Source organism: Nomascus leucogenys, chromosome 22a (genome assembly GCF_006542625.1).
Source record: "Nomascus leucogenys isolate Asia chromosome 22a, Asia_NLE_v1, whole genome shotgun sequence".
In the NCBI taxonomy this organism is placed as follows: Eukaryota; Metazoa; Chordata; class Mammalia; order Primates; family Hylobatidae; genus Nomascus; species Nomascus leucogenys.
Window position 1 is genome coordinate 6,382,274 of NC_044402.1, and position 25,906 is coordinate 6,408,179.

The window sequence follows — 25,906 nt, forward strand, 5'->3', positions numbered from 1 at the left end:
AAAAAGTTTTTGCTTTAGGTCTATAAACCTGTTCCCTATTACTCTTCAATTATTTTTTTACAAGACCCTAAAGTTATGTTTTCTCATTAGTAGCTCGTGATTCCTCTGAAAATGACTGAGATTTATGAACTCTGCAAAATGAAAATCCATAAACAAGCAACCTGTCAAGGCATTTTGGCAGCACCTTTCAGGAATGTGCTTCATAAATATCATTTTACATCATAAAAGACTAAATATATTTTCAACATTTAGAATTATGGAAACAATAGTAAATGTCACCACTCAATTATCTTACCCAATATCGAAATCCCCTCTTAGTAATGTTTGGCCACTTATCAATGAAACCTCATTAGTTTACAGAACAGCCTATGGCATTGCTGGGTATCAATAACTGGTGTTCACATAATTCCTTTATTCCTATATTGATTTTTATCTGTTCTGTTCATCCCCTAGATCTGCTACACAGATGGCATAAAATAATGCATGAATGAAATCTACCTTTTAGCGACTCTTTAACTTCTACCAGAGTCCTTAAACTAAGCCTTGAAAATACATTTCCCTTATCTATTGATTGTCTTTCAAATAGGTAAAAGCAATTTTTACATTCTTTTCTCTAGGGTAAACAAATCTAACCATTTTTCTCATCATGATTTTTTTTTTTTTAGTGTTTCAAGTCCCCCCTAAATACTAGGAATCAAAACAGATATGATGTGCATAGCACATGGGAGGGGGGTGGTAACTAACATTCAGTAACATGTCCATTGTGTGTCTGCTGCGTTGCAGCATGTCTGTAAAGCTAGTTTTCTTATCCTCACAATTTATCACTGAGAAAATGGAGCCAGAGACACGAAACAACCTGACTAATTCACAGCTAGCAAGCAGCAGTCACAACTAGTCTTACTTTATACCAAGATACTGCCTTCCCTCAATCTAGACACTGCTTTTCTTCTGTAAGTGGAACATTACATCCTAGAACCACTTTTGTCAAGCCAGGAAAACTGAGGTTTTGTAAATGTAATCACACCAAGTAAATTTATTTATTTTTAATTTTTTTTTTGAGACAATCTCACCTAGTAAATGTATATCTGGCCAGTTCTGGCCTATTATTATATTTCAGCCTTTAAGAAATCTTTGATTTCCGAGTGTCATCTAATGTGCTAATTATCACTACATGGTTTGAGTGCATTTATTAACTTGAGAATCATGCTGCTTATATACTTAAGTTGGTATTAAAAAAGTGTTAATCAGAGTAAGGGCAAGACCAGAATCCTGTAGCATATCTCCAAAGACATCTCCCCAGGCTTACATCAACTCATTAATCAACATTTCGGGTTTGGTAATTTGCATGGATATAAATCCATCTAACCACACCTTATCCAATGCACATTTAACTCTTGAGTCTAGACACAGTATTAGAGTCTTGTTGGAAGACTGTGTCCTAAATAAACTTAAATGAACTTATGTCCAGCAATCCCCTATCACCACCAGTCTAGCAAACTGTAACAAAAGGAAATATGATTTGTGTCACCTGGCTTTTTCTTGAGACAGGGTCTTGCTCTGTCGCCCAGGCTGGAGCGCAGTCACGCGATCACGGCTCACTGCAGCCTTGATCTCTCAGACTCAAGTGATCCTCCTGCTTCGGTCTCCCAAGTAGCTACTACAGGCATGCACCTCCACATCTGGCTAATTTTTTGATTTTTTTTGTAGTGATGAGGTCTCACTATGTTGCCCAGGATGGTATTGAACTCCTGAGCTTGAGTGATCCTCCAGCTTTGGCCTCCCACAGTACTGGTATTATAAGCGTGAGCCACCACCTCTGGCCTCACCTGGCCTTTTCTTATTGAAGCTCTGCTGGCTTGAGGGAATCAACTCGCCTTTCCCAAGTACTCATAAACTTGTTGACTCTTCCAACAAGATTCTAACAGATTATTAATAGGTTCCTAGCAGCCAAGAGCCATCGAATGGTTCTGTGTGAAAACCGAGACATTTACCAGATTCTAGTCTTCTATCATTAACTGCAGTTTTAGGATTTTTCAAAATCTATGAATAATGATTTTATAAAGTCATCTGCAAATACTCTGGTATACAATTTACCTGAGCTTAAAAATATGATCACTCTGTAATCTCCTGAGAGTGAATTTAATTCCTCTAGATTTTTTTGTCCTTATCCAATTTTAAAGAAAACAAGCAGAAAACACTGTCCTCCCTTTCAGATAGCAGTCACTGCTTTCAAATATAATGTCCTGAAATGAACTAGCCCATTTTATAGGCCACAGCTATGACCAATTTTTCTTTATGACATTCAATTTTAGAAACAGCATTTAAAATTTAAGAACCTCATTAACAACTCGAATAGTTTTTATTGCTTGTTGGTGCAAACTACATTTTCAAAATGGAACAAATTTAAACAGGATTTGCCCAGAAATCAACTAATATGCTTGAATAATGCATTGCAATATAATCGAAATGAGATAAAAGAGGGAAAAAAACCCTAAAAGACACCAGCGGTAGTCACTCTGAATAAGACAATCTTGGGTAATTATTACATTCATAGTCAAGATTATTTAACAGGTAAGCATCCTAAGGGCACAACTTTAATCCAAATGTCTATCAATACTACTACCACTACCATCATCCATCCATTCTTTCATTCAGCAATACAGAGGGCTTATTAAACGTCAGGCAGTGTTCTAGGCACTGAAAGCTCCTCGCTTTCATTCTAGCAACATCACTCATACAAACCTTTAGCGGGCACCTACAATTGAAAGGCATTGTGCTAGATATCTGTAAACAGCGATTTAGATCGAGATACACAAACATCACCAAGTTTCTCTTATAAACACAGAAGACCACCCTTAAGAAATGCTCTCAGAAATAGTTCCTAACCTCAGATGACTTAGCGAAAGCTCCGTTTAACTGGCAATCTAAATTTAGGGAGCATTACCGAGCCTATCTTGGGCAGACAATCGTTTAGGAGCTGTCACATAACCTCTAGACTTACGCTCCAATTTTCTAAAGAACAATTTCTCTCGTAACAAACCAAATCAACCACCAGGAGCGGGTCCGTAAAGACGATGTCTCGGCAAGAACGAAATCTAATCGCGGAAGTGCCTTTTCCTCATTCTTAGTCGCACCCTCGTTACGTGGCTCTTCAAAACTCCAAAGTCGGAGTACCCTACACATGGAACAACCTCCAAAAAGTCTCAGGCCTAGCCAAGGTTGGGACTAATACGCCGCGTAATAATCGGGGAGATATGAAGAGTCTGTGGCTATGAGACTGTGCGCGGTTAACACCGCTGCCCCTTTTGCCCAAACCCTAGAAAGTCCCCGAACTCTGACTGCCCCCCAGTGCGAGGGCCGCTACCAGTTCTAGGGTGAGCCCGGCCTCCCTGCCCCGCCCCGGCGCCTCAGACCCTCTCTACACGCCCGCCCCACAGCCCCGGGCCGCCCGCAAAGTTCAATGTGTACCGGAGGTTAGCGGAGGGAGGCAAAATCCGGAAAGAGAGACTCCGCCAGTGGATGGCGGCGGTTGGCCATAACCTACTCCGACCTCCAGATACGCGGCAGGTGGGCGGCGCTGCCCTCAGTCGGTGGGTCACTCACCCCTCGCTTCAGGTGAGCCCCTCAGCGACGTCTCTCCTTGCCGACTGCGGCCATCTTGCATGTAGAATGTCGGGGAACTACGTCATCACGCTGCGTCCTGAGACGAAACCAAGCGACCGGAGGGGCGGAGATAGTAGGATGCCTGTCAACCAATGCGAAGAAAGCAGAGCTCTCAAAAGAGGAACGAGCGGCCGCGCTCCTTCCCGCCCGCCCCGCGGGTCAGTGGCTGCTGCGTGCAGGGGGAGGAGCCAGCCACAGGGCCCATCCCGTCGGTCCCGCCCCTCGGGGCGAAAAGGCCTTCTGGAGCAACCGAACCTGCTAACGGAACTTGGGCGCGTAGGCGGGGCCCGGGTCGAGATTTGCCCAATCAAAGCTCTGGCGGGGGCGAACGCAGCCAGTTGCGACATCGGGGTTGGCGGCGGCTGAGCCGGCCGCTCTTGCCCCCGGGAGCTGCCAGCCCACTGGCTGGGGAAGACCCCGAACGGAACGCCGGCTGGGTGGCGGGGCGGGGCCGCGCCCATGCGTCCGAGGCGTGGGCCAATGAGCGGCGGCGGCGGCGGCGGCCCGGGGGCGGGGTCCAGGGCGGTAGGAGAAGGGTTGGGCCGCGGCCGCGGGGCCGTCTCAGGCTGCCGTCCCTCCCCTCCCGTCCGGCCGCCGCCGCCGCCGCCACCGCCGCCACCGCCTGGAGGTTGGTTGAGGCGGACGGCGGGGTCCGGGCCGGAGTGCGTCGTTCCCGCTGCGCTAGGGGAAGCGGGCAGGTGAGTGCTGGCGGCGGTCTCTGCGCGCGCGCGGCCCGCGGTCTGCGGGGGAAACTCGCGCCGCGTCTCCGAGCTCTGCGAGGCCGTCCCTCGCCCTGGCCAGCGCCCCTCGGCCGAAGTCCGGCCCGCGTCCCCGCCAGGGTCCCCGCCGGCCGCTCTGGCCCCGGGGCTTGAAGGGGCAGGTGTGCGCTCGGGGTCCGGGGCGGGGATTGCCCGGCGGGGTCGGAGGGCGCCGGTCGGCCTCTGTCCCGGCTCCCTGCGGGGCGGGAGGCGCGCGCTCGCCGCTGCCCGGTCCCCTTGGACGCCCACGCTCCGGGGCCCCGCGCCACCCGGTCTCGAGGTGGTGCCAGGTGCAGGCAGCGCTCTCCCCGAGCTTGCCCCCCTGTCCCCGGCCCTCGCGCCTGCTCTCGGGTGGGGCCCAGGCCCCTCGCGCTGGTCGGCTCGGCTCTGCGCGCGGCCGGGTCGCGCTCCCATTTCCTTCCTCCCGTCACCCCGCTGCTCGGGGAAGGCTGTGCGGTTTTATGTTCCTCTCTGCGAGTTCTCGGTGCCCACCAGGGTGCCCGGGGACCAGCCCCCGCCTCCTCCCGCGCCGTCCAGTTAGGAAGACGGACGTAGGAAATAGGTCGTCTTTCTTCCCACGCTCCCCTGGCCGTGCTCCACACGCGCAGTGCCCTGCTAGGGAGAGGCATTCGGTGCTTTAGAGTTTGTCATTCTGGCGTTAAACTCTTCCTCCTCGTGGCTCCAGCCCGGCGATGCAACTCTTGCCTTCTCCCCGTCTCCACTCGGGAAAAGGAGCTGACAGTGACACGCGCCCCTGGCTGCGGGGCTCACCCCTGCCGGGCCAGTGTTGGAAGGAGGGCATTTCAGTGTTGCAAAGGCATTCGCGGGTTAGGACCACTCGGACCGTCTTATTTTGCTTTTCTAAATAAATAAAGTGATGTTTCAAAAGCAAAAATACTTTTAAAGTATACTGACAAATTAATTTTGCTTTTAAGAATCTTCGAAGAGTTACCCCTCTCTTCGTAGCCTGATCGTGGTGCTGATGAGGACACTATACATGGCGTTTGTCAAAACTCAGAACCGGATACTGAAAAGTGTGAATTTTGTCTTATGTAAAATATACGTCTCCCTCTCCCGTTTTTCTTCTTGAAATGACCTTGTCAGTATTTCAAAACTGAACTAACCAGTAATAATCTCGGAGAAGTGTTTAGTATTTTAAGTGAATACATTTAACCCAAGAATATAGCAAAATAAAAGCAGTCTTCCTCTCCACTGTTAAAATTTGCCAAGACTTGCTTGAACCTTGCTGTATATACTGTGTTTATACGGGCTACCATGCGTGAAAGTCCAGCAGTACCGGATTAGTCCCAAGGGCTGCTGTGATTGATACTTTGGTGAAATTCCAACAGTTTACGGAGGAGTTTTTCTCCGGCCTCAGAAAGTAGTTTGCAAAGCCAAGTTCTCAAACAGCTACAGAACCTCTTTATTGGGACCCCAGACAACCTTGGATTTTAGCCTTCTGCTACCCCTTTCCTGTCTGCCTTCCAAATGATTGTAAGTTAATATCTGAAATGGAACTGTAGTCTGAAGGAGTAAAATGGTTGCTTCTCCGGTGTGCTAACATCTCAGTGCTTTTTTTCCTGGAATTGGAGTGGTGTTGGATTTGAAGATTAAAACATCTTATGTCTGTATGTACGGTAATAGCGAAAGCTTCTCGTAAGAGCACAGTGACTATCAGTAAGAAAGTGATGGCTGCTGCGCTGCTCTTCCGTGCTGTGGACATTTAGGCCACATTTTAAATGATAATTAAGCTTTTGCTTTACAAGCCACTGGATGATGACAAAAATATGGAGGTCGTACTCAGATACTTTTCCTATTTAAAGCTCAACCACTGGACAACTGTTTTTGTTTTGAGAGCTCTGATAAACGGTCACAACAGCCTCCTTGAAACGCAGTACTCTCCTGCCTGGAGGAGAATGACAGGATGACGGCACCGGGGAAAGTATGACATCAGCGACAGAGGCTTGCTTGGAGTGAATATTTAGTAGACAATCATTGAATTAAATGAAAACCAGGTGCATAGTTTGTGCTGTGTAGAGTTGTAGTAAAAATATGAGCAAAAATCCTACCTCTAAGTCAGGGTTACTCTGAATTCTTTGTGACTAGATGTCAGTGTAGTTTGAGGCGTACCAGGTTTCTTAAATGTTTGAATTACATAGAGTCTTTTTTCTTATCACGAATCCGAAGTAGGGTTTAGAACTGTAACTAATAATACTGTATCTTTCTTATGTGTAGTTGGATGAATATCCTTCTCTGAGAGGTTATTTATCTTTAGAGACTGGTTTGCCTGTTCCCTGGCTGCTGTGCCTGGTGCTTCTGTTGGGGGTGGAGAGGAAGAGTTTCAAGTATGTTTCTTTCCCTTGGACCGAAGTCCTGGGAATGGAGTGGTGACTTTGTTCCCCCGAAGAGAAAGAACTAGGAGTCATTTATTGCTATGGCATTAAATGTTTTTAACAGAACAGTGAACTTATCTTTATTCTTATGTTACTTTGGATGTTGATTGTGGCCAGTTATAATATTTGCTTTCTCAATTACCTACCCTTATTTTTGGGCCCTTTTATCAGTGAAAAATCTTTTGATTAGCCGTGCATCTTTTCTCTCCTGCTATAGTCATAGAAGTGTTTATCTGGGTAACAGTTTGTTCTGGGTCATATTTAACCAGTCAAAAGTATTAGACTTAAAGAGTCTTGCTTTTACAATTTTCTACAGTTTTCACTTTTGTTTTCTTTACAATGGATTTCTGTCATTGGATTTCCTTTTATCTTCTCATTTTTCTATTCATAAATTGGAGAGGTTAACTAATTTGATATGCAAATAGAATTAATTTACATAATATTTACTCTAAAGGTAAAAAATTTCTATCAAAATATTAATATATATAATATATTTTCCTATTACAAAGAAGTTGAGACTTGGCTTTTTTTTTTTTTTTTTTTTTTGAGATGGAGTTTCGCTCTTGTTGCCCAGGCTGGAGTGCAATGTCATGATCTCGGCTCACCGCAACCTCTGCTTCCTGGGTTCATTCTCTTGCCTCAGCCTCCTAAGCAGTTGGGATTACAGGCATGCGCCACCACGCCTGGCTAATTTTGTATTTTTAGTAGAGACGGGGTTTGTCCATGTTGGTCAGGCTGGTCTGGAACTCCCGACCTGAGGTGATCCGCCCACCTCAGCCTCCCAAAGTGCTGGGATTACAGGCGTGAGCCACCGCACTGGGCTGAGACTTGGCTTTTGAAAAAAAATTAAGCCCACCGTACTGGGCTTAATAGTCTTTTGAAAAAAAATTAGCATTTGCAAGATTAAGAAGTCTTGTTTTTTAACTCAAGTCAGAGATTAGCTGTGTTGACCCCGTTTCCACTTGGGAGTCTCCTCTAAGTTCTGGATATAAACAGACCGTAAAAACGAGATAAAAACACAGATATTGAACATTTTCGACTGAGATAAATTTGAATGGAAGAAAACTGATTCAAATGATTATAAAATTCAAATACCAAAGTTAAGACTTTGCAATTCTTTTTTTTCTTACATCAAGTACTTTCCAAGTAGAAATGAACTAGTAAGTCCAAACAGTCTTGGTTGACAATGGAAGACACATCTATCTTCGAAGTTAAGATTTTGAAAGGGATCTACTGATTACTAAGCCAAAGTGAATTCTTAGCCTTTTACAAGCCTAACCTCAGTACTGGGATGGGGAAGTAGGGGAGGGCAGAGGGACAGAGCAGGAAGAAATATTTCCACTGTTTTTTAGAAGGACAAAAAAAATTGTCTAGAGAATGTAGATAATGAAGTGTCTACACAGAACTTTTTATTTTTAATTTTTAATTGACAAAAATATATGATACCTAGAACTCTTAATAAAATATGCACTTATCTTAGGTTTATCACTATCTATGATCCTGAGTTTCACGTTCCATTTTTTAAGAATACAATTCATTAGGACATAACAGGTCTAAGAAATTCTTCCGACTAAATGGTTTACAATGTTCAGTCTCAGAAAATAGACGTGCCTTTTCAATATCAGCAGTTTTCCATTACACGTATTTGAGAGGAAGTAAAGATTAGTGTTGACAAATACTTATTAAAGCTGCTTTTACCATAAAATATTTACTAGTGTCTAATAACATTTTTGATTTGTCGTTTGTAATAATTTAGCTTTGCTGCATGTCATGGTCATCTCATGGTTCTGCGTTTTTCCCCGCAACAAAAGTGTGGCGTTGCAGAGATCACTGTGAGATGTGGTGGATTGGATGGAAGCTCTTCTGGAAGTTTTGCCCGTGTCCCAAATTTAGCCTGCAGCTCCTCCTATGTATTTGGACAAAGCCAGCAAAATAACTATACTTTTAAAAGGCCAAAAAATAAAACCTTTACATGCGTATGTTTTATCAGCGCAAGGGAATAGTATTATTTTGAATATTAGGGATAACAGTGAACCTTTGGCGCTCTCATAAATGGGTTGGTTTTGAGCCAAACTCATGAAATATTATTGAGTATCAGTAAGATTTGTCATTGAGGTGTGCTGCTGAGGCTCTGACACAAACTGAGTCTATCATTTTGCATAAATTAATCAGTCTCTGTAAGCGTCAGCTTTCTCATCTGTGAAGAGGGCTTGTTAAAACCTATCTTATATTGTGTAAAATGCTTACCTCAATTCCTGATCATATAATAAATGCCCAAATGACGTGATTGTGATGGGGACGATCATATTGGAGAACTGCCATGGACACAGGACATGGCAAGGATGATCCTGAAATAAAGAACATGACAGCATGAATAGTTGCATTTAGGTTCAAAAACTCAGTTGTTTAATATAGCACACCTATCTTGTTGAAGATCACGAAAGGTTTAGTTGATTACTGTCTTGTCCTAAAGGCTATGGGACCATGTTGCATCATCTTTGTGTTTGAGATTAGATTCTCAGGAAATGTGCAGGAACGAGGGAATGAATTCACTGGGCTCATAGAAAAGCTAGGGCAGTCTTAGAAATATTAGTCAAATTTCTTTGAGTTCCAGGAAGGTGGATAGTCCATCTCAGAGCACATCCTGAAGGGTTTTGTTGACTTTAAAAAAAACAGTTCATTGAAGTATAATATGCTTAATTGGTTTTGCTCACTTTTGAGAAATATGTAGTAATGAGGGGCACATTAAGCCTGGAGAAGACAAAACTTTAGGGAGACACAAAAGCTGACAGGTCAGAGAGGATGGTGAACTTCTCTGCAGTATCGTACTGGAGGGGCTCACAAAGCAGGAGATTGCCTTGGAAGTGAACGTGCAGCTCTGCTGGCTGCCTAAAGGCAGAAGCTTTGGATCTGCCTTTTTCACTTACTGGCAATCCGCCTTAGGCTGTGTGTTTGTTAATCAGGAATAACATGCTCTCTCTGTCCTGCCTGTCTTATATCCTTCTCAGACTTGGATCAGGTGAAGTACTGATCGTGACTGCTCCATGACATCCAGCGCCATGATCTTAAACACGTGTGGGATTGAGAACTACTATGCATAACCACAGAGGTCTCCTCTAATCCTGTTGCTCCTTGGTTTTAGAATCCAGAATCCTTATGTTAAGGAATGTGGGTGGTTTGAAGGTAATTTCTTGACGGATTACAGCTGTTTCTTCACACATAACATTGTCTTTTTTATTTTAGAAAGATATAATAGGAAATGATTATTCATGATACCCATTGATTTTTTGCTTTACGAAAGGTTTTTTTGGTAACTTCCATAAAATAGGAACCTCATGTTAATTTATTTGCAACTTCATTCAATGGCAGTTTAAAACTAAAACCTACTATGTAATGAAAAGTCAGTCAGAAATGTTTAGTTATTTCTAAAATTATTGTGTTAGTGGAAAAATAGCAAAAAAAAATTGTGAAAAGCAACAACTGTGCTTATTTATTTACTTATTTATTTTTGAGACAAAGTCTTGCTCTGTGGCCCAGGCTGGAGTGCAATGGCATGATCTTGGCTCACTGCAACCTTTGCCTCCTGGGTTCAACTGATTCTTGTACCTCAGCTTCCCAAGTAACTGGGACTATTTTTAGTAGAGACAGGGTTTCACTGTGTTGGCCAGGCTGGTCTTGAACTCCTGACCTCAGGCGATCCGCCCGCCTTGGCCTCCCAAAATGCTGGGATTACAGGCATGAGCCACTGTGCCTGGCCAACAACTGTATTTTTAAAATCTCAAGTTATAATACTCATATGGGACAGCCCAAATTGTTCCGTATCAAGATTAAATTTTGATCAAATTAAAATTTTATTTGCATGCAATTTATAGATCTGTATACATCCTGGTACTTAAGTAGTTACTGAGTTGAAATTAATTCCACCTTCTTCCCTGCCTGCTTGCCTTGACTTCTTGGTGCTTTTGAATTGTGGCACATCAGTTCTTTTATTTATTTATTTATTTATTTATTTATTTATTTATTTATGAGACAGAGTCTCACTCTGTCGCCCAGGCTGGAGTACAGTGGCTGGATCTCGGCTCACTGCAATCTCCACCTCCTGGGTTTAAACATTTCTCCTACATCAGCCTCCTAAGTAGCTGGGATTACAGGCCTGCACCACCATACCAGGCTAATTTTTGTATTTTTAGTAGAGATGGTGGGGGTCTCATCATGTTGGCCAAGCTGGTCTTGAACTCCTGACCTCAAATGATCCACCCACCTTGGCCTCCCAAAGTGCTGGGATTGCAGGTGTGAGCGACTGCCCCTGGCCCAGTTCCTCTTTTAATTAGAAGATTGGAATGATAGGTGCCGGTTAGTCATGTAAACTGCTATGACTTGGTATGGCATGGCGCTGCTACTAGGCCCTGCTACTGTGCAAAGCCAGAACACGTTTCTGGTATGTATAAGTTTCAACTAACACCATACCATGGCACTTTATCAGTATCTGTAGGAAAGAAAACATTGCACAATTAAATACTTTTCAGTTTGGGAATGTCTTCCATTTTCCTAACTCATCATCCTGTAATTTGTGTATTTAATTCTGAATGTGGTAATCTGATCCTGATGGCCGGCAAAGTATTTTAGTAAGAGTGAGAAAAGAGTATTTCCTATTCTTCCTACATGAAGATTAGGCCTTCACACTCTCTTGAGTGTGCTTTACAGCTTGAGAGCCTGAGGTGGAGGAAGCCATCCTTGGGACCATTCTCTCCCTTAGTCAACCCAGCTGTGAAGTTGGGTCAACGCAGGATACATTGAAAAACAGATGCTGTGCTTAAGCTAAGGTTTCCTGGATAAATTGCCAGATAAGTGTAATCAAAAATGTTTATTCTAGTTCTGTTTAGTTGAAAGCAGCATTTTCGAGGGAACTCAAGAAATACACAAATAAATATCCTTTCCATTTAGAGTGTTTGAAAAAAAATGCAAGTGAATTACATCCAAATCAGTTCATTATGTGTGAACTATACTTTGTAAAAATGGGTTAGGTATTTAGCACCCCTTACCCCACCTCCACTCCCACTCCCCGCATTAGCCAAGGTCACTAAATGTGCTTTCTTGTTTCTCCTGACCCATTTATTCCACGATTCAGATTAGATGGAGAAGAATCGCTTGATTGGCAGAGGTGGTGGTTGATTACAGATGCCCCTGTATATTAGTCAGCACTTTAAATAATAATTGAGTATGTCATTCATTTCTCTGTCTTCTAAAGCCTGTCTTGTCTGTTAGATGGGGAGGTTGTTGGTGGACTTGTAAGTGGTATATGGTGTTTTAAAGGGCCAAAGTTTGAAGATTCTGTAGATTTTAAAAATATCTTTATGGTGAAGAAATGTAGATATGTGTGAAACTCTTGGCTTAGCTGTTCCTTTTTATAGATACCCCTTCCTCTGAATGACTAACTATAATTGTATAATTCATGTATCAATCCTGTATTGCTACTCTTCATATTTTCTTTTGTCTTAAATATTATTTAAATCATTTTTTGGTCCTATTTTCCTGTTTTCTTTAAGATAATTCAGTAAGTATTTGTAAATTATACCTGATTTCAGTCTAAACTTTGTGGAAAAAAATTTTTGATTTAGCATTGTACCTTTTGGCTAATATTTGTAATTTAACTTGAGTGTGTATGTGTATACACATATAATTAATTTAGTATGCATTTATATTTTCCTAATATAAATATTGGAAATAAATATTGAAAATGAACATTTGGTCTTTGTGGGAACTTGATGAATGTTTAATATATTTTTTCATGAAGAGCGTGAAGGATGTTCAGAATACCTATTTGACTGTTTCATTTGTTTAAACTTGTAATGTAGCCCCAAATTCAGCTGAAATGATCATGAAAATTATTCACTGTATATAACAGACTTTTGAATCATAAATGAAAAGGGTAGTTATTTAAATCCATAAGGTTGGGGAACTTACATGGCATGAATCTTTTTTGATCACTAAAAGAAGGCAATATGGGGTGAATTTAGGAAACCACCCATACTGGATACTAACACCTTCTCACACTGAATCTTAAAATTTAGTCATCCTTCTTGAATTGTACTTTATTTCTTGCCCTTCTATGTTTAGTTACTTATGTGTTTTAGGAATTATCCATGCTGCTTTATTTTGAGTGTGATTCTTGGTTTCCCAGCCTCATCCTTGGGAACTGCAGGCCTGGTTTTGTCCAATTTTGTTGTCTTCTGCAACAGCGAACATACTATAGGCACAGAGACGTTGTGCAGCTTAGTTTAATCAAGCTTGCCTATACTTAGAGTTCACCTATATATGCTGGAGCTAATGCAGGATTTCAGTGGGTCTGCTGCTTGGCAGCTGTGGTCTCTTGGCCAAGTCACAGCCCTCTCTAAGCCTCCTGACAACTGGCTGTGGTCACTGCTGGCCTCTGTGGGCTATGGTGGGGATGCAGGGAGGTCATGGGCGGATGCTCGTGTCCTTGGTCACAAGTGCCCATGGAGCTTTTCCCTGTGCTTGGGCCGTAAGCTTTCCTTTTCTATCAGAAACAGACTAATTCCTGCTTTATTGCTTTCTAAAGACCAATAATGCTTTAAAAATTCCGGTGTGTTTTTCAGAGTCTCTCTTATTAAATGTAATGTCCTAAAGCTTTTCTATCTAAAACTGGACTTTGAAAACAGAACATCTTTAAAAAAATTTTTTTTGAGACAGGATTCTGCTATGTTGCCCAGGCTCCAGCCCAATGGCTATTCACAGGTGTGATCATAGCTCGCTGCAGCCTCTAACTCCTGGGCTCAAGAGAGCCTCCCACCTCAGCCTCCTGAGCACCTGGGATGATAGGCATGTGCCACTGTGCCCCCACAGAACCGTTTTTTAAGTGTGATGTTACATAAGCTTAACCCTAACCCCTGTCCTTCATGGTATGGCCAGTCTATCTCTAATTATCTACATCTCTCTATATAAATTTATATTTTTACTTTTAAGAGTTATCATAGTTCATTAGTAGAATTAAATATTCAGTAAATGTTTCATTTTGACTACTGTTTAATCACTGTTGGGAGCAATGTGAAAATTGGTAACACCAATATATTCAAATATACTATCCAAAGATTTTCTTTTACTCAACAAATTTTGACCTTTTATGTGTCTGTGACACTATATTAGACTCTATGGGTAATACAGAGATGGAAGCTTTGGGTTTTTTTCTGCCACAAGACAGTGGGTAGAAGTTTAGACTGCAGTGGGTGAGGTCACAGAGGTTCAGGGACTGTGCTGTGGAAGTGTGGTGAGGAGACCTTGTTAGTGAGGTGGGGTTTTAGCCAGGTAAATTTTAGGTGGAGGACCCTGACATACTCACCAAGGGGTCAGGGCATTTTGGCTGAAGTAACAGAGCGAAGAGTGTGTATGTCAGGGAATGACAGCCAGGCCAAGGGGCTGAGGGAAGGTGGGATGTGGGGAGCTGGCAAACTCACAGGAAAACCTGATGTTTAGGGCTGAACGAAGTACATATAGGGCATCTGCCTTCAAGGTGCTTTGAGTTAGGGGTGTCCCACAAATACTAGAATTAGTGCCAAACCATACTGACCCCAGAGACAAAGGAATCTTAGAGACAGTGATGGTTCCAAGTTCATAGTAGGTAGGTTACAGAACTGGTACTGAGAAACACTTGCCTTCCGTGACTTAAGTTCACGCCCGACTGCCTGGGATTCAGGGTACAGGGGACTGAGGAGAGCCTTCGGACAGGGTAGACCCAGCTGATGGGGAGGCTTATTGGAAGAGCCCTGGAAACTTGTTTTTGGGGGGAACAGATTGAGGAGATGGCTTGGGTCTAGGATCCTGTGCCCTAGGGAGATACACGTACTGGAAGAAGGATAGGTAGCCCCCCTTCCCCCTTCCTTAATTAAGATTCTTTCTGCCTAACCTGGGCTAGCCACTTTTTCTGCCTTACAGCCTGTATCCCCACGGGAGAGAAACAGCCCAAAGAAGTTGCCAAAAGACAGAATCCCAATATAAGCCAACTCTTTAGCATCTGTAATAAACTTGAGTTTGACCCTTTCTTACTGACTTTGTTGGGCGTGAGGGTTGCTTGGAAGAGTCTAGAGTTTCCCTTAACGCCACAGGGGACATTTTGGTAGAGCCTCGAAGTATGTGAAAAATGTTGCCAGGAGAAGACGAGGGGACAGGCAGTGGGGTAGCTGCATTCCAGAAAAAGGGAGGAACATGAGTAGTCCCCTGGAGCTGTGTTGTGTAAAGGTAGGATGAAGCTGGACATGTAAAATGGGGTGAGGCAGTTCAGCCCTTGAAGACCTTGCTAGGGAGGTTACGCATTATCCTGTGAGCTGTGGAAAGATGTGTGAGCGAAAGAAACCTACACAGTGTAGAATTCCACTTATATGAAGTTTAAGAATAGGCAGAACTAATCGATGGTAATAGGAGTTGAAATGTGGGCTACTGGGGGAAGGACTGGTTGCAAAAGGGTTCATCAGGACTGCTGGCAAGGACTGGTGTGTTTGCTACCTTCTGCAAGCGTGGGGCCTTGCGTGTATGGGGATGAGTCCATGAATTCGTGCGCTATGCGGTTTGTAGGTTTCTTTTTTTTTTAGTCAGGGTCTCCCTCTGTCGCCCAGGCTGGAGTGCAGTAAAATCACAGCTCATTGCAGCCTCTGCCTCCTGGGCTGAAGGGATCCTCCCACCTGAGCCTCCTGAGTATCTGGGGACTACAGGCTTGTGCCACCATGCCCAGCTAATTTTTATATTGTTTTGTAGAGACAAGGTTTCGCCATGTTTTCCAGGCTGGTCTCGAACTCCTGGGATCAAGCAATCCACCTGCCTTGGCCTCCCAAAGTGCTAGGATTATAGGCATGAGCCACTACGCCCAGCCTATGCAGTTTGTATTTTATACCTCAATTTATTAAGGCTGACTGTTGACATTGTGGTGGGGGAGGACTTGTAGGCAGGGAAATGAATCACGAAGGGATTGAAAGAGCTGCAGATGAGGGTCTTACCTAGGAGTGGCTTCAGTGACTGCATAAACATCACCCAACAGGACTTTTGAAGATTGCATTCTAGCATATCTGCCCTCCCAGGGGCTAATGTACTGGTGTGTTTTGAAGTTACACCTCTGCTGTATCTATACACCTATTACTCATTTCTAAAAGCCAGCAGTTTTCTGGCTTAAAAAAGAAATCTTGGGAACAATTGGAGTTATAAGTACTCGACTGTAGAATTACTGTCAACGGAATGTATTTTGTTTTCAAATCATCGTAACCATATTTTTAAAGGTTTGTCACGTGGAGCAGGAATTAGACATTTCCTGTCTGTTCCAAGGGGATGGAAACCTGGGTGGAAGCTTCAGAAATGGAGATTGTAACCTGACCTAAGACCTGTGCAGATGCTTTTCCCTGGGAGCTCAGGGTGGCATCCTCTGTGTAGCGCCTGCCATGTGTTGAGGCCTGGGTGGGCCGTATGTCCTCAAGGAGCCTGTTATCTGAAGGGATGCTGGTATGTGAGCAAGTCTTTTAGTACAGTGGGGCCCAGCAATAATGGGAGAACATACAAGGAATTGCGGAAGTGCAGAGAAGAGAAGATTGTGACTAGGGGGACTAGGTAGACTTTAAGGGGTTCCTGGACAGCATTTTTAGAGAAAACCAAGAGTTTGTGAATAAGTGACTAAAATATTACAGTCAAGGGGTAAACGGGGAGGCAGAGATAGGAGGCACATGATGACGTCTGTAGAGGGACTGGGAGCCGTTGGTGTTGCTGGGAGAGTGTTTTACATATTTTTGCTGGTTTCCTTTTATTCCAGGGTGACTGACACTGTATATTTTACACTGGTTTTTAGAAGGCTTATTAGATTAACGTGTTACACATTATTCTTAATACATTAGATACATAAGAGAAGATAGCAATGTTAGCCTGTTAAATAATGTGATTTCCTACTATTTAGGGTGGTGGCAGCTTCGGGTAGATTTAAGCAGCAGGGACAGGCTTGGGCAGAGAGATGTACGAGACTAATGTTAGGGTCTAACCACGAGGACTCGTTCAGGAGGTGCAGGAGGAAGTGGCTGGAGCTGCCCAGGTGTGGGCTGAGTGGCTGCTGGCAGGGGTGTGGAGGGGTGTGGGGCCATATCCCATGGTGTTTGATCTGGAAGACCCCCTGCTGCCATGCACTTTTTTTTTTTTTTTTAAATCTATATTTAAACAGAGGCAGTGTGGTAATGGCTCTGGGTTCAGATTCTAGCTGTACCTCTTACCTGATGCATGACCTTGGACGAAGAGAAGGGACTTAACCTTTCTGAGAATGTCATCTGAAAGATGAGGATGGTATCTACTGCTTAAAGTGCGAGGAAGATCAAATGAAGAGCTCTGTCTTAGTCCAGCACCTGGCAGAGGGTAAATACTGAGCTCCAGGGCACAGCTGCTGTTACATCAATGAGCAACTGGAGTTGGTTGGATCGCTGAGGGAAGACTTTGGGGGAGGTGAGGGGCTGCAGGCAGAGCGAATAGAGCCTGTTTTGTAGCTGTTGGTGGGCACCCCGTGAGAGCCGGTGCAGAACAGCCCTCTCCCAGGCTCACTTACTGTTAGGAGAAAGGAAAGGGTCTTAGAGCTCCTCATCAGAGTGACGTTCTTGCTCGTTTACAGGTTCCCACAGCAGAAGGTCTTTCAGGCAAGGCTGAAGGGAGAGGCCAGCTAAGCCACTGCTGACAGGATGCTTCTGTGTCTCCTCCTGCCAAGCCAGCAGACCCGCTATATTTGGAAGTGTGATTAACGTCCTTATTACCAAACTCCTTGGTGGTTTTAGTTATTTTCAGGTTAAGTTCGATGGTCCTACAGAGATGCCGTCCGCAGATGTGGGAGGCCTGAAATGCCCAGAAGGGTGGAGGTGGTGTGTCCAGGCTGTGCCCTTGCTCTTGGCTGTGAGCCAGAACCATGGGGAGCTTTTTTTCTCTTCTAAGAAGACAGTTCTTAAGCATAGGAAAAGGTGCTTAAGCTGTCTGTCATCCTGCCCTCCCCTCACTTAAATTTTCTGCTTTTGATCATGGAAAAAAATTCCTTTTATTGCTGCAAAAGTTTTACGTATTTTTACCAGTTTCCTTTTATTCCAGGATGACTGACACTGTGTATTTTACACTGATTTTTAGAAGACTTATTAGATTAATGTGTTACACATTATTCTTTATACGTTAGATACATAAGAGAAGATACACATGTTAGCCTGTTAAATAATGTGATGTCCTACTATTTTAGCACATGACCATATTTGCATGGACTCAGTTACAAGAGAGTCAGTGATCATCTGTATAGTGGGAGAATATGTTTTAAACCTTTGCCCTAGCATAGTTCTTCACATGGTGATAGTTACTTTTTGTAAAAAACAAATGGACCAAAGTCTGCTTTTTGATTCTCACTTGAGATAAAGTGTAACTGACTGGGGCTTCTGGAGGCCGTCCTCGTGGTGGTTTGTTATTCATTAGCTTATGGATCGCCCTACCAGCTTCTTGGCTGGACACTTTCTCCATCTTCCTGGGTCATCATCTTAGCCCCTTGTCTCTGGAGAATCAAAGCCAGACTCCTCTGGCAGTGACTGTCACCCTGTCTTGAGTGGCTGCCTCGCTAGGCTTCCCTAGAGACCCCCCTCTCCAGCCAGGTTCCCTTCCTCACCGTGCTTCCCTCACGATTCTAGTCCTGTCCCTGTCTTTGAATTGCTCCACCCGTTCTTCACACATCCATGTCCCTTACTTTCTTTGAGACCTATTGTTAAAAGCACTCGCAAGCAAGCATTATCTCATAGGGTCTTTACCCAGGACACCATGGTGTGTCCGATACCACGTGGTCTCATCTGCGTGTGAAAATATGCTCATCATTTCTCACGTGCCCACAGACAGAGGACCCGTGTGTGGTACACTGGAATGCGATGGGAGACCTTGTTCAAGTCCCGGGTCTGCCGTCAGCTTCCTGTGAAATCCCAGGCAAGGCGCTTGGGATTTCCCATGGAACAAAATGCAGGAGTTAGACTAGCTCGCCAGAGTGTCTTCCAGCTCTAAAACGTCTTCAGCATTTGTCCAGAGAGTGTAATCAGTTGCTTATAATACAGTTATGGTTAATGGGAAATGATTATTTTAAAGCAAAGTGGGGAGAGAATATATAGGTCTTTATGCCCATATGTGTATGATGTATGCATGGGTTTTATCTCTCTGGTATCCTGGAATATGTTAGTATGCACAGTGAAATCTGTGTAATTAAAAAAAAAATCTAGAGTAAAATTTGCTCTACTATAGTTTTTGTAGGTGAAAAAGAACAAACTTTTCTTCCAGAGACTACAAAGCAGATTTTTTTTTTCCCATTTGAAAACCTCTAAATACTAATACTACACATTTCTTTTTCTGGAAGAAAACTTCAGGATATGGCATATGTAAGGTAAAATCTTAGCCCCTGAAGACTAAGACACTGCTGTGTGTTGGACATGTTTTATTACTTTATTTTGTTCTTTGGTAATGTAATTTTCTTCTCTTTTCTTTCTCTTCTCTGTAGTCAGAAAAATGGGTAAGAAGAGTCGAGTAAAAACTCAGAAATCCGGCACTGGTGCTACAGCAACTGTGTCACCGAAGGAAATCTTGAACCTGACCAGTGAGCTGCTGCAGAGTAAGTCCTCCTCTGGGCTCTCCCTGCCTTGATGTGGTGGCTGTGCCTTTTTCTTCTTTGTCACCGGAATGGGGACGTGTGCATCAAACGAGCTGATATTCAGGTCCAAGCTTATTAGCTGTGGGCCTGGGCGAGTCACAGAGGTTCTCAGGCTTGCAGTCCTCACCTGTGACGATGGAAACGCCCGTCGGAACTGTGTGGCTGTTAACAAGGCTTGGGTGAAGTAATTGTGAGCTTCCATGGCACAGTCACCTGGAACATGGTCTTCCCTGAGGACCCGTGGGCGAGAAGAAGCTCTACTGCTTTTTCACAGTGTGCCCCTCGGCAGATTACTGAACCCTTCCGAAACTCAGTGTTCTTGGTAAACATAGATAATAACTGTCTCAGGGAATGAGCCAAGGGCCTTGTGAGATGTGGTGTGTGAAGGTACTTCATGGGCTGTTAGCCCAGGGGAGTCCAGCATGCCTCTCGGAGACCCGGCCTTCAGAGCTCTGCCCGTCACTGGAATGGCTCGCCTTTCTTTTTGGTGATTCAATTAACAGTGCTTCTGATTTTTTTTTCTTTTTTAGACAGGGTCCCGCTCTCTCGCCCAGGCTGGAGTGCCATGGCATTATGACGACTCACTGCAGCCTTGACCTCCTGGGCTCAAGTGATTTTCCCACTTCATTCTCCTGAGTAGCTGGGACTATAGGCCTGTGTCACCACGCCCAGCTAATTTTTTTGTAGAGATGAGGTTTTGCCATGTTGCCCAGGCAGGTCTTGAACTCTTGGGCTCAAGAGATCCTCCCACCTCTGCCTATCAAAAGTGCTGGGATTACAGGCGTGAGCCACTGCACCCGGCTATGTATCTGATTTTTACATGCTGTAGTTTGAGAGTTCTTGGTTTAAGGAAATGAAGTATCTATTACGTGCCTCTACTTGTTTTAGCAAGTTATTGTAATTTGGTAACTTTTTAAAATTATGAATTTGAATTGGTGCAGTTAGTGCCTTGGCCGTAGCTGTGGTCACTCCGTTGCCCTTTGTCCATGTTTAGATTATGTGGCAGGCTAAACCTCAAGTAAAAATGCAGCTTTCCCTTTGAGACAGAAAGCAGGCTGCAGCCAAGTTGGAGTCAGGTCCCTCTCGAGTGCTCCCCTGGACCCTGTGGGCCGGTGGAGTGTGGCTGTCCTGACCATTCCTCGCCGAGCTCCCCTGCCTCCGGCAGCTTGAGGACAGGCTCACTGCTGCTTCATCTCTGAGGCCTGTTCCAGGCCTCAGTGAGTGCTTATTGTTGGAGAATGAAGTAAGACTGGCTACCCTTCATAGTTAAGACTCAGCGTGTATCTAGTTATTGTTAGTTATTTGCCACATATACTCTTTTAATAGAGAGCAAAGGGGCCCCAGAGGTTAAGCAGGAGCGTGGGAAGGGGCTGTCTCAACCAATGCAGTTGTGTGAAAAGAAAGAGCTGCCAATAGGCGGGGTGCCCAGTGTGCAGCCTTTCAAACTCACACCTCAGCCTCGAGTGTTGGTCTTTTGGTTCTGGCCCCACAGTGGAATCTTAGCTTCTTTTTTAGCAGTGACTCTGCCATCTCATTTTGCAACTCCCCCAGACTGCTGAATATAGTGCCATACGCATGGATGTGAAATGTTTGTCGACTAATTGTCCTTATGTCCAATTTAACTGGTTCCCTTAGGGAATCAGTGTTATGGGGTTTAACTAAAAAGAAAGGTTGACTTTTACTATTAACTTCTTTTTGCCATATAGAAGAGTTTTGGGGGGATAGTTTGCATTTTAGCTTAGCTTTTTATCATAGATTTTCCTGTTAGTAAGTATATTCTAAAAAGAGTTAACTAAGAATAAGGTGGATGTGAGCTAGGTGCTCATTCAGTGCTCTCTCTTGGATATGTTAAGTAGGGGATGTTTTTATGATTCCCCAGGGTTTGTCTGCTTTGAGAAGTGTACCTGCCTTGTACTTCTCACATTCATTATCATGGCTATCATATGTCTGTCTTTAAAAATAAACCAACCCCAGAACAGCGACAACAAAGTCCAAATCCTCTTTCTTCTGCAGACTAGTAGGTTAAGTTGAAAGAGAGAAGTGTTACAGTACCATGCCTCTTATGTTACAGAATGCAGCAGTCCGGCGCCTGGCCCAGGAAAAGAGTGGGAAGAGTATGTGCAGATCCGGACTCTAGTTGAGAAAATACGGAAAAAGCAAAAAGGTAAAATTGCTAGAATGATAACTGTATTTTAATAATGTCATGTAGAAACTTGATTAGGTCAGAGGGTTGACGAGTCGTAAAGGTCTCAGCATCATTGGTGTCACTCTGAAAGGTCTTGTAGTGGGGCTTGCAGACTGGGAGAGAGGGCAGTTAGCGGGATTTCTCCCCTTTCTGAGATGCTGTTACCTGCTTCGGAAAGGGTGAGAATGTTGAGCTTTAGGGGAATAAAATGTTTGTATCTGGGTGCTAAAATGGCACAATTTTATTTATTTACATTTTATAAAGTATTTATTTAAATCTGGTTTTTATACTGTTATTTCCTTTTGACTTTCAGGACAGTGCATATAGTGTATACGGTTAACACAAATAAATACTGATTGGTTAATGCATTAGCAAGGTTTATGATGAACTCACACACATCTCAGTTAAATAAGAGGTGTGGTCATATTCCTTAAGCTGTGTTTTTACAGGACGTATGCAGTCGCCATTGTAATGATTCTCATCCAGGCTGGCGTGGGGCTAAGTGTGAGTTTGAAAAAGCTCGTTCAGTATACCTACTGTTTTTGTTCTGTAAAGCACAAAAAGTAAAGATTATTATGCAGGACCGCATGGAAGGTAGAAGCAGAAAACATCTAAGGAGCATGCTTTGGAATGTGGGGCTGTCTTCTGAGACTCCCTTTCTTATGGTCATGAAGGGCCTCAGGAGAGGGTTTGTTTTTTATTTGCTGTCTTGAAGTAGTGGTTTTATTGCTCTTCCATGCACATCTCTAAACATGTAGTCTTCAGTTTAGGTGGTCTCAGACTCCAAAATGGTGAGTTCATAATGGGTGTTTTCAAACAGGTTCCTTCATAATGGGTTTATTTGCACTAAATAGGAGTCTGTGCTAATCCTTTGTCACCAAGTGGGTAGCGTCTTAGTTTCTTTTCTGCGTAGATACTGTTTACTACACCTGACACTGAGGGTAGAGCATTTGCCAGTTCTCAGGGAGTGAATAGTAAGTTCCGTCTTCGAATATTCCTCATTCTGGTCATTTTCGCCATTTAGCAGGTATCTTCGCATATCCAGCATGCCCTCTTCACATATCAGGTTGACTGTTAATTATGCTGTGGTAAGATGGCCACAGGCGTCTGAGCTGTGTGCCACACCTAGCTTCCTCGTAGTAAAGTTCCTGTTCCTCTCCTTTTATTCATCCAAACAGAATGTTTTTTTCTATGCATGTCTTTTCATCTTTTTGACTATATAGGACATGCTGAAAAGTTCAGAAATTAATATAACAGATGCCCAAGAATCTGCTACCCCAGCTGAGCACATGTCAAAGTTGTATTCACATTGTCCTTTCTTTTATTCTCACCCACTGGTCAGCTTTCCTTTCCCTTCCTCAGCCCTTGGTTTTGTTTTTGTATTTGTTTTTAAGAAATAAAACATCACAGATACAGCCAAAGCATCACATTTTCATCCCCTTCCATTCCCTCCCTCCTTGCAGGATGTTCATCTTCACTGTGAATGTTTTCTACTTCATAAATAAGCCCATAGAAATATATGGTTGTAATTGATATTTGAAAAATTTACATAAATGGTGTCATATTATGTGATTTTTAAAAAACCACCGTGGCACATTTAGTGTTATACTTACGTTGATACGCATAGCTCTAGCTCATTTAAATTGCCTTACAGCCTTCTGGCTTACAGCTCTACCGTTTTGTGTTCTTAGAATCAGGGCTGTGGGGCTCATCCTTTCCCATGTCTCCTTGTGCACATATGTGAGCTAGTCATTTCTGTTTTAATGGAAATTTTGTTAAAGCAAACGTGAATATGAGAGATGGCATGTTTGACTTCTAAGGAGAAAACTGCTCTATAAATCATAGTAATGGTAATAGAAGCTCTCTCCCCTTTGCCATCATATTACCTAATAGTACCTAATAGTCAATATTTATATTACCTAGTGTCAGTATATATTTCACTGTAACTGACAGGGAGTTTAGGATTTTAATGCTTCTTCCCTGTCACCAGTTAAGGTATGTACTGTGACCATCTGGTGATTAGTTTTGGTTTCAAGATTGGCGTGTTAATACTATTTCCAGTGTTAGTTATGGCCTGTTTTTATTTTCTGAGAGACGTGTGAATGATATGTGTCCTAAAAGTAGCTCTTGTTTTCTAAAACGTGGATTAATATAGGTCTGTCCGTTACTTTTGATGGAAAAAGAGAAGATTACTTTCCCGATCTAATGAAATGGGCCTCTGAAAATGGGGCTTCTGTCGAGGGTTTTGAAATGGTTAACTTCAAAGAAGAGGGCTTTGGTTTGAGAGCAACAAGAGATATCAAGGTGAGTTTATAAAATGTTGGTCTCAAGGGGTCTATGTGTTTGAACTGTGGTGTGCTGTAGCGGGTGCAGGGTGAAGAGGTAGACGTGTGGTGGGGGAGTTCTAGTTCTGAGCCTGTGGGCAGATAGGCAGCCTAGAAGGACCTTGGGCTCATGTTCTAAGCAGCTCCTCCCACCTTATCCTCCTGGGGAGCCAAGTTGCTAATCAGTGACTGGGGCAAGTCAGTTCACATTTCTGAGCCTCTGTTAGGAGACCATAGAACATGCCTCACAGGATTTTGAGATTTACCTAAAGATAAGGAGGTAGACTCATGGTTTGGATTTTGTAACTTACTGGAGGTGAGTGGGTGGAGGACTGGCGGTGTGGGTATGCCTACTAGTGTCTGAAATGGATGACTATGAGGCTGAAGGTGGTACTAGGAGCTCACTGAAATGGCAATACCAGTGACAATAGGGAGAGAAGAGAGAAACAGCCACCTGCTAAGGGAGAAGAGCTTTTTCTCCCCTCTTGGTTCGTGGTTCTTCTTTCCACATGAAGGGAGCAGCAGTCACTGGCCATGCCTGGTCTCTCACCCCTCACTCATGTCTCTTCTAAGAGGAGGCACTCCTTCATCTGTTGGCCGAGTTTGGGAGAAGGAACTGGACTTGGCCTTTTTCTCGATGGGAGCTGATTGCCTGTATGCATTCATTCCACTCTGCTCTCTGCCCTGGAAGCTTTGCAGGGGCAGGCCACACGTGGGGAGGGCGGTGGGGATCCAGCTCTGCCTGTAACTAGGTGGGGGAGTCTGTCTAATTCTGGGATTCAGTAGGTGATATTTTGGGTGACCATCTGTTGTATTCTATCTCTCTCTCAGTTGCTTCAGAACTTGGGTGGAGGAAAGGGTGTTATTTGGGCCCCCTCAAACCTCCAGCAACATTTTTGGCTAAGTTGTAGTTAAACTTTCATTGATAGATTGATAAATCACATGCTGGTATATTAGATACCTGTTAAATGTCTGCTGTGTGAATGGTAGTATCTTGCTTCCAAAAAAACCAGTCTCTTCCTTCATGATGCTTATAATCTATATAGCAAGGGACAAGACACATACAAATAACTTAATAGTTGACATTGGTGAAAGCAGGATGCCACATATTCTTCCCTTGTGCCAAATTCAAGGCAGTATTTGTGTGGATGCTGCCCAGAAGATCCGAGCTGTGGACTTTCCTCACTATGTGCTTTTGTGGGGAGGTGAGGGTTGGGGAGGAGGTCTTAAACAACAGACATTTATTTCTCACAATTTGGAGGCTGAATGTCCAAGATCTCAAGGTGCTGGCATGGTCTGTTTAGGTGAAGATATTCTTGGTTTGCAGACAGCTGCCCTCTTGCTGTCTCCTCACATGTTGGAGCGCCATGTGCATGTTTTATGCAGTGTAGATACACAGGACACAGCAAAAGGAAGCATCTGTATTGCTAAAAAATGAGAACAAGCTTTGGGAAACAAATTTGTAAACCAATGTGTCTTCTGGGCATGTGATTTCACTAGTAACTGTTGTGCTTTAGAGATAAGTATGTAGAGGAAGGAATGTTGCTTTGGCTTCAGAACTCAGTAGTAATGGTAATTCACGTTGACAGATTAGGGCTTTTACTGGAGGCAGGAATTTTGTTTTAATTTGGTCTGGTTTTAGAGCTTAAAAGTACAGCAAAGAATACAGTAAACACCTTTATGCTCTACTCCAACTGTTATATTTGCTTCAAGTTAAAGTTGAAAGTCCCTTTTTTGATTATTTGCTTCTCAGCATATGTAGTTTTTAGTTTTTCTGTTGGAAACAGATTTTAAGCTATACTTCTACTCATTTAACTATAAGATAAATGCTTATATTTTAAAATATATTTGAATATTTATTTGAAGTGCTGATATGCAGCCTTAAGTTGTACTTCACATGT

General features: G+C 43.5%; 2 protein-coding genes across 6 annotated transcripts in view; one reads left to right on the forward strand and one right to left on the reverse strand.

The window, feature by feature from the left end:
* Positions 1-3,745, reverse strand: part of CCNK (cyclin K) — a 30,233-nt gene extending 26,488 nt beyond the window's left edge. Inside the window, exon 1 of the mRNA XM_030804054.1 lies at positions 3,604-3,745. The gene's annotated coding sequence lies outside the window, so the exon portion shown is untranslated. The remainder of the gene's footprint in view (positions 1-3,603) is intronic.
* Positions 3,746-4,143: 398 nt separating this feature from the next.
* SETD3 (SET domain containing 3, actin histidine methyltransferase) overlaps positions 4,144-25,906 on the forward strand; it is an 85,264-nt gene continuing 63,501 nt past the window's right edge. For 4 of the 5 annotated variants that reach the window (XR_004028029.1, XR_004028030.1, XM_030804060.1 and 1 more), the window contains exons 1-4: positions 4,144-4,361; positions 19,347-19,457; positions 21,568-21,660; positions 23,837-23,985. Coding sequence is in view for 3 of the 5 variants with exons in the window: in XM_030804060.1 (XP_030659920.1) it covers positions 19,355-19,457; positions 21,568-21,660; positions 23,837-23,985 (345 nt within the window). In the remaining 2 variants the exon portion in view is untranslated. Of the gene's footprint in view, positions 4,362-4,852; positions 6,364-19,346; positions 19,458-21,567; positions 21,661-23,836; positions 23,986-25,906 lie in introns of those variants that run through there. The other variant, XM_030804061.1, reaches the window with a different exon arrangement.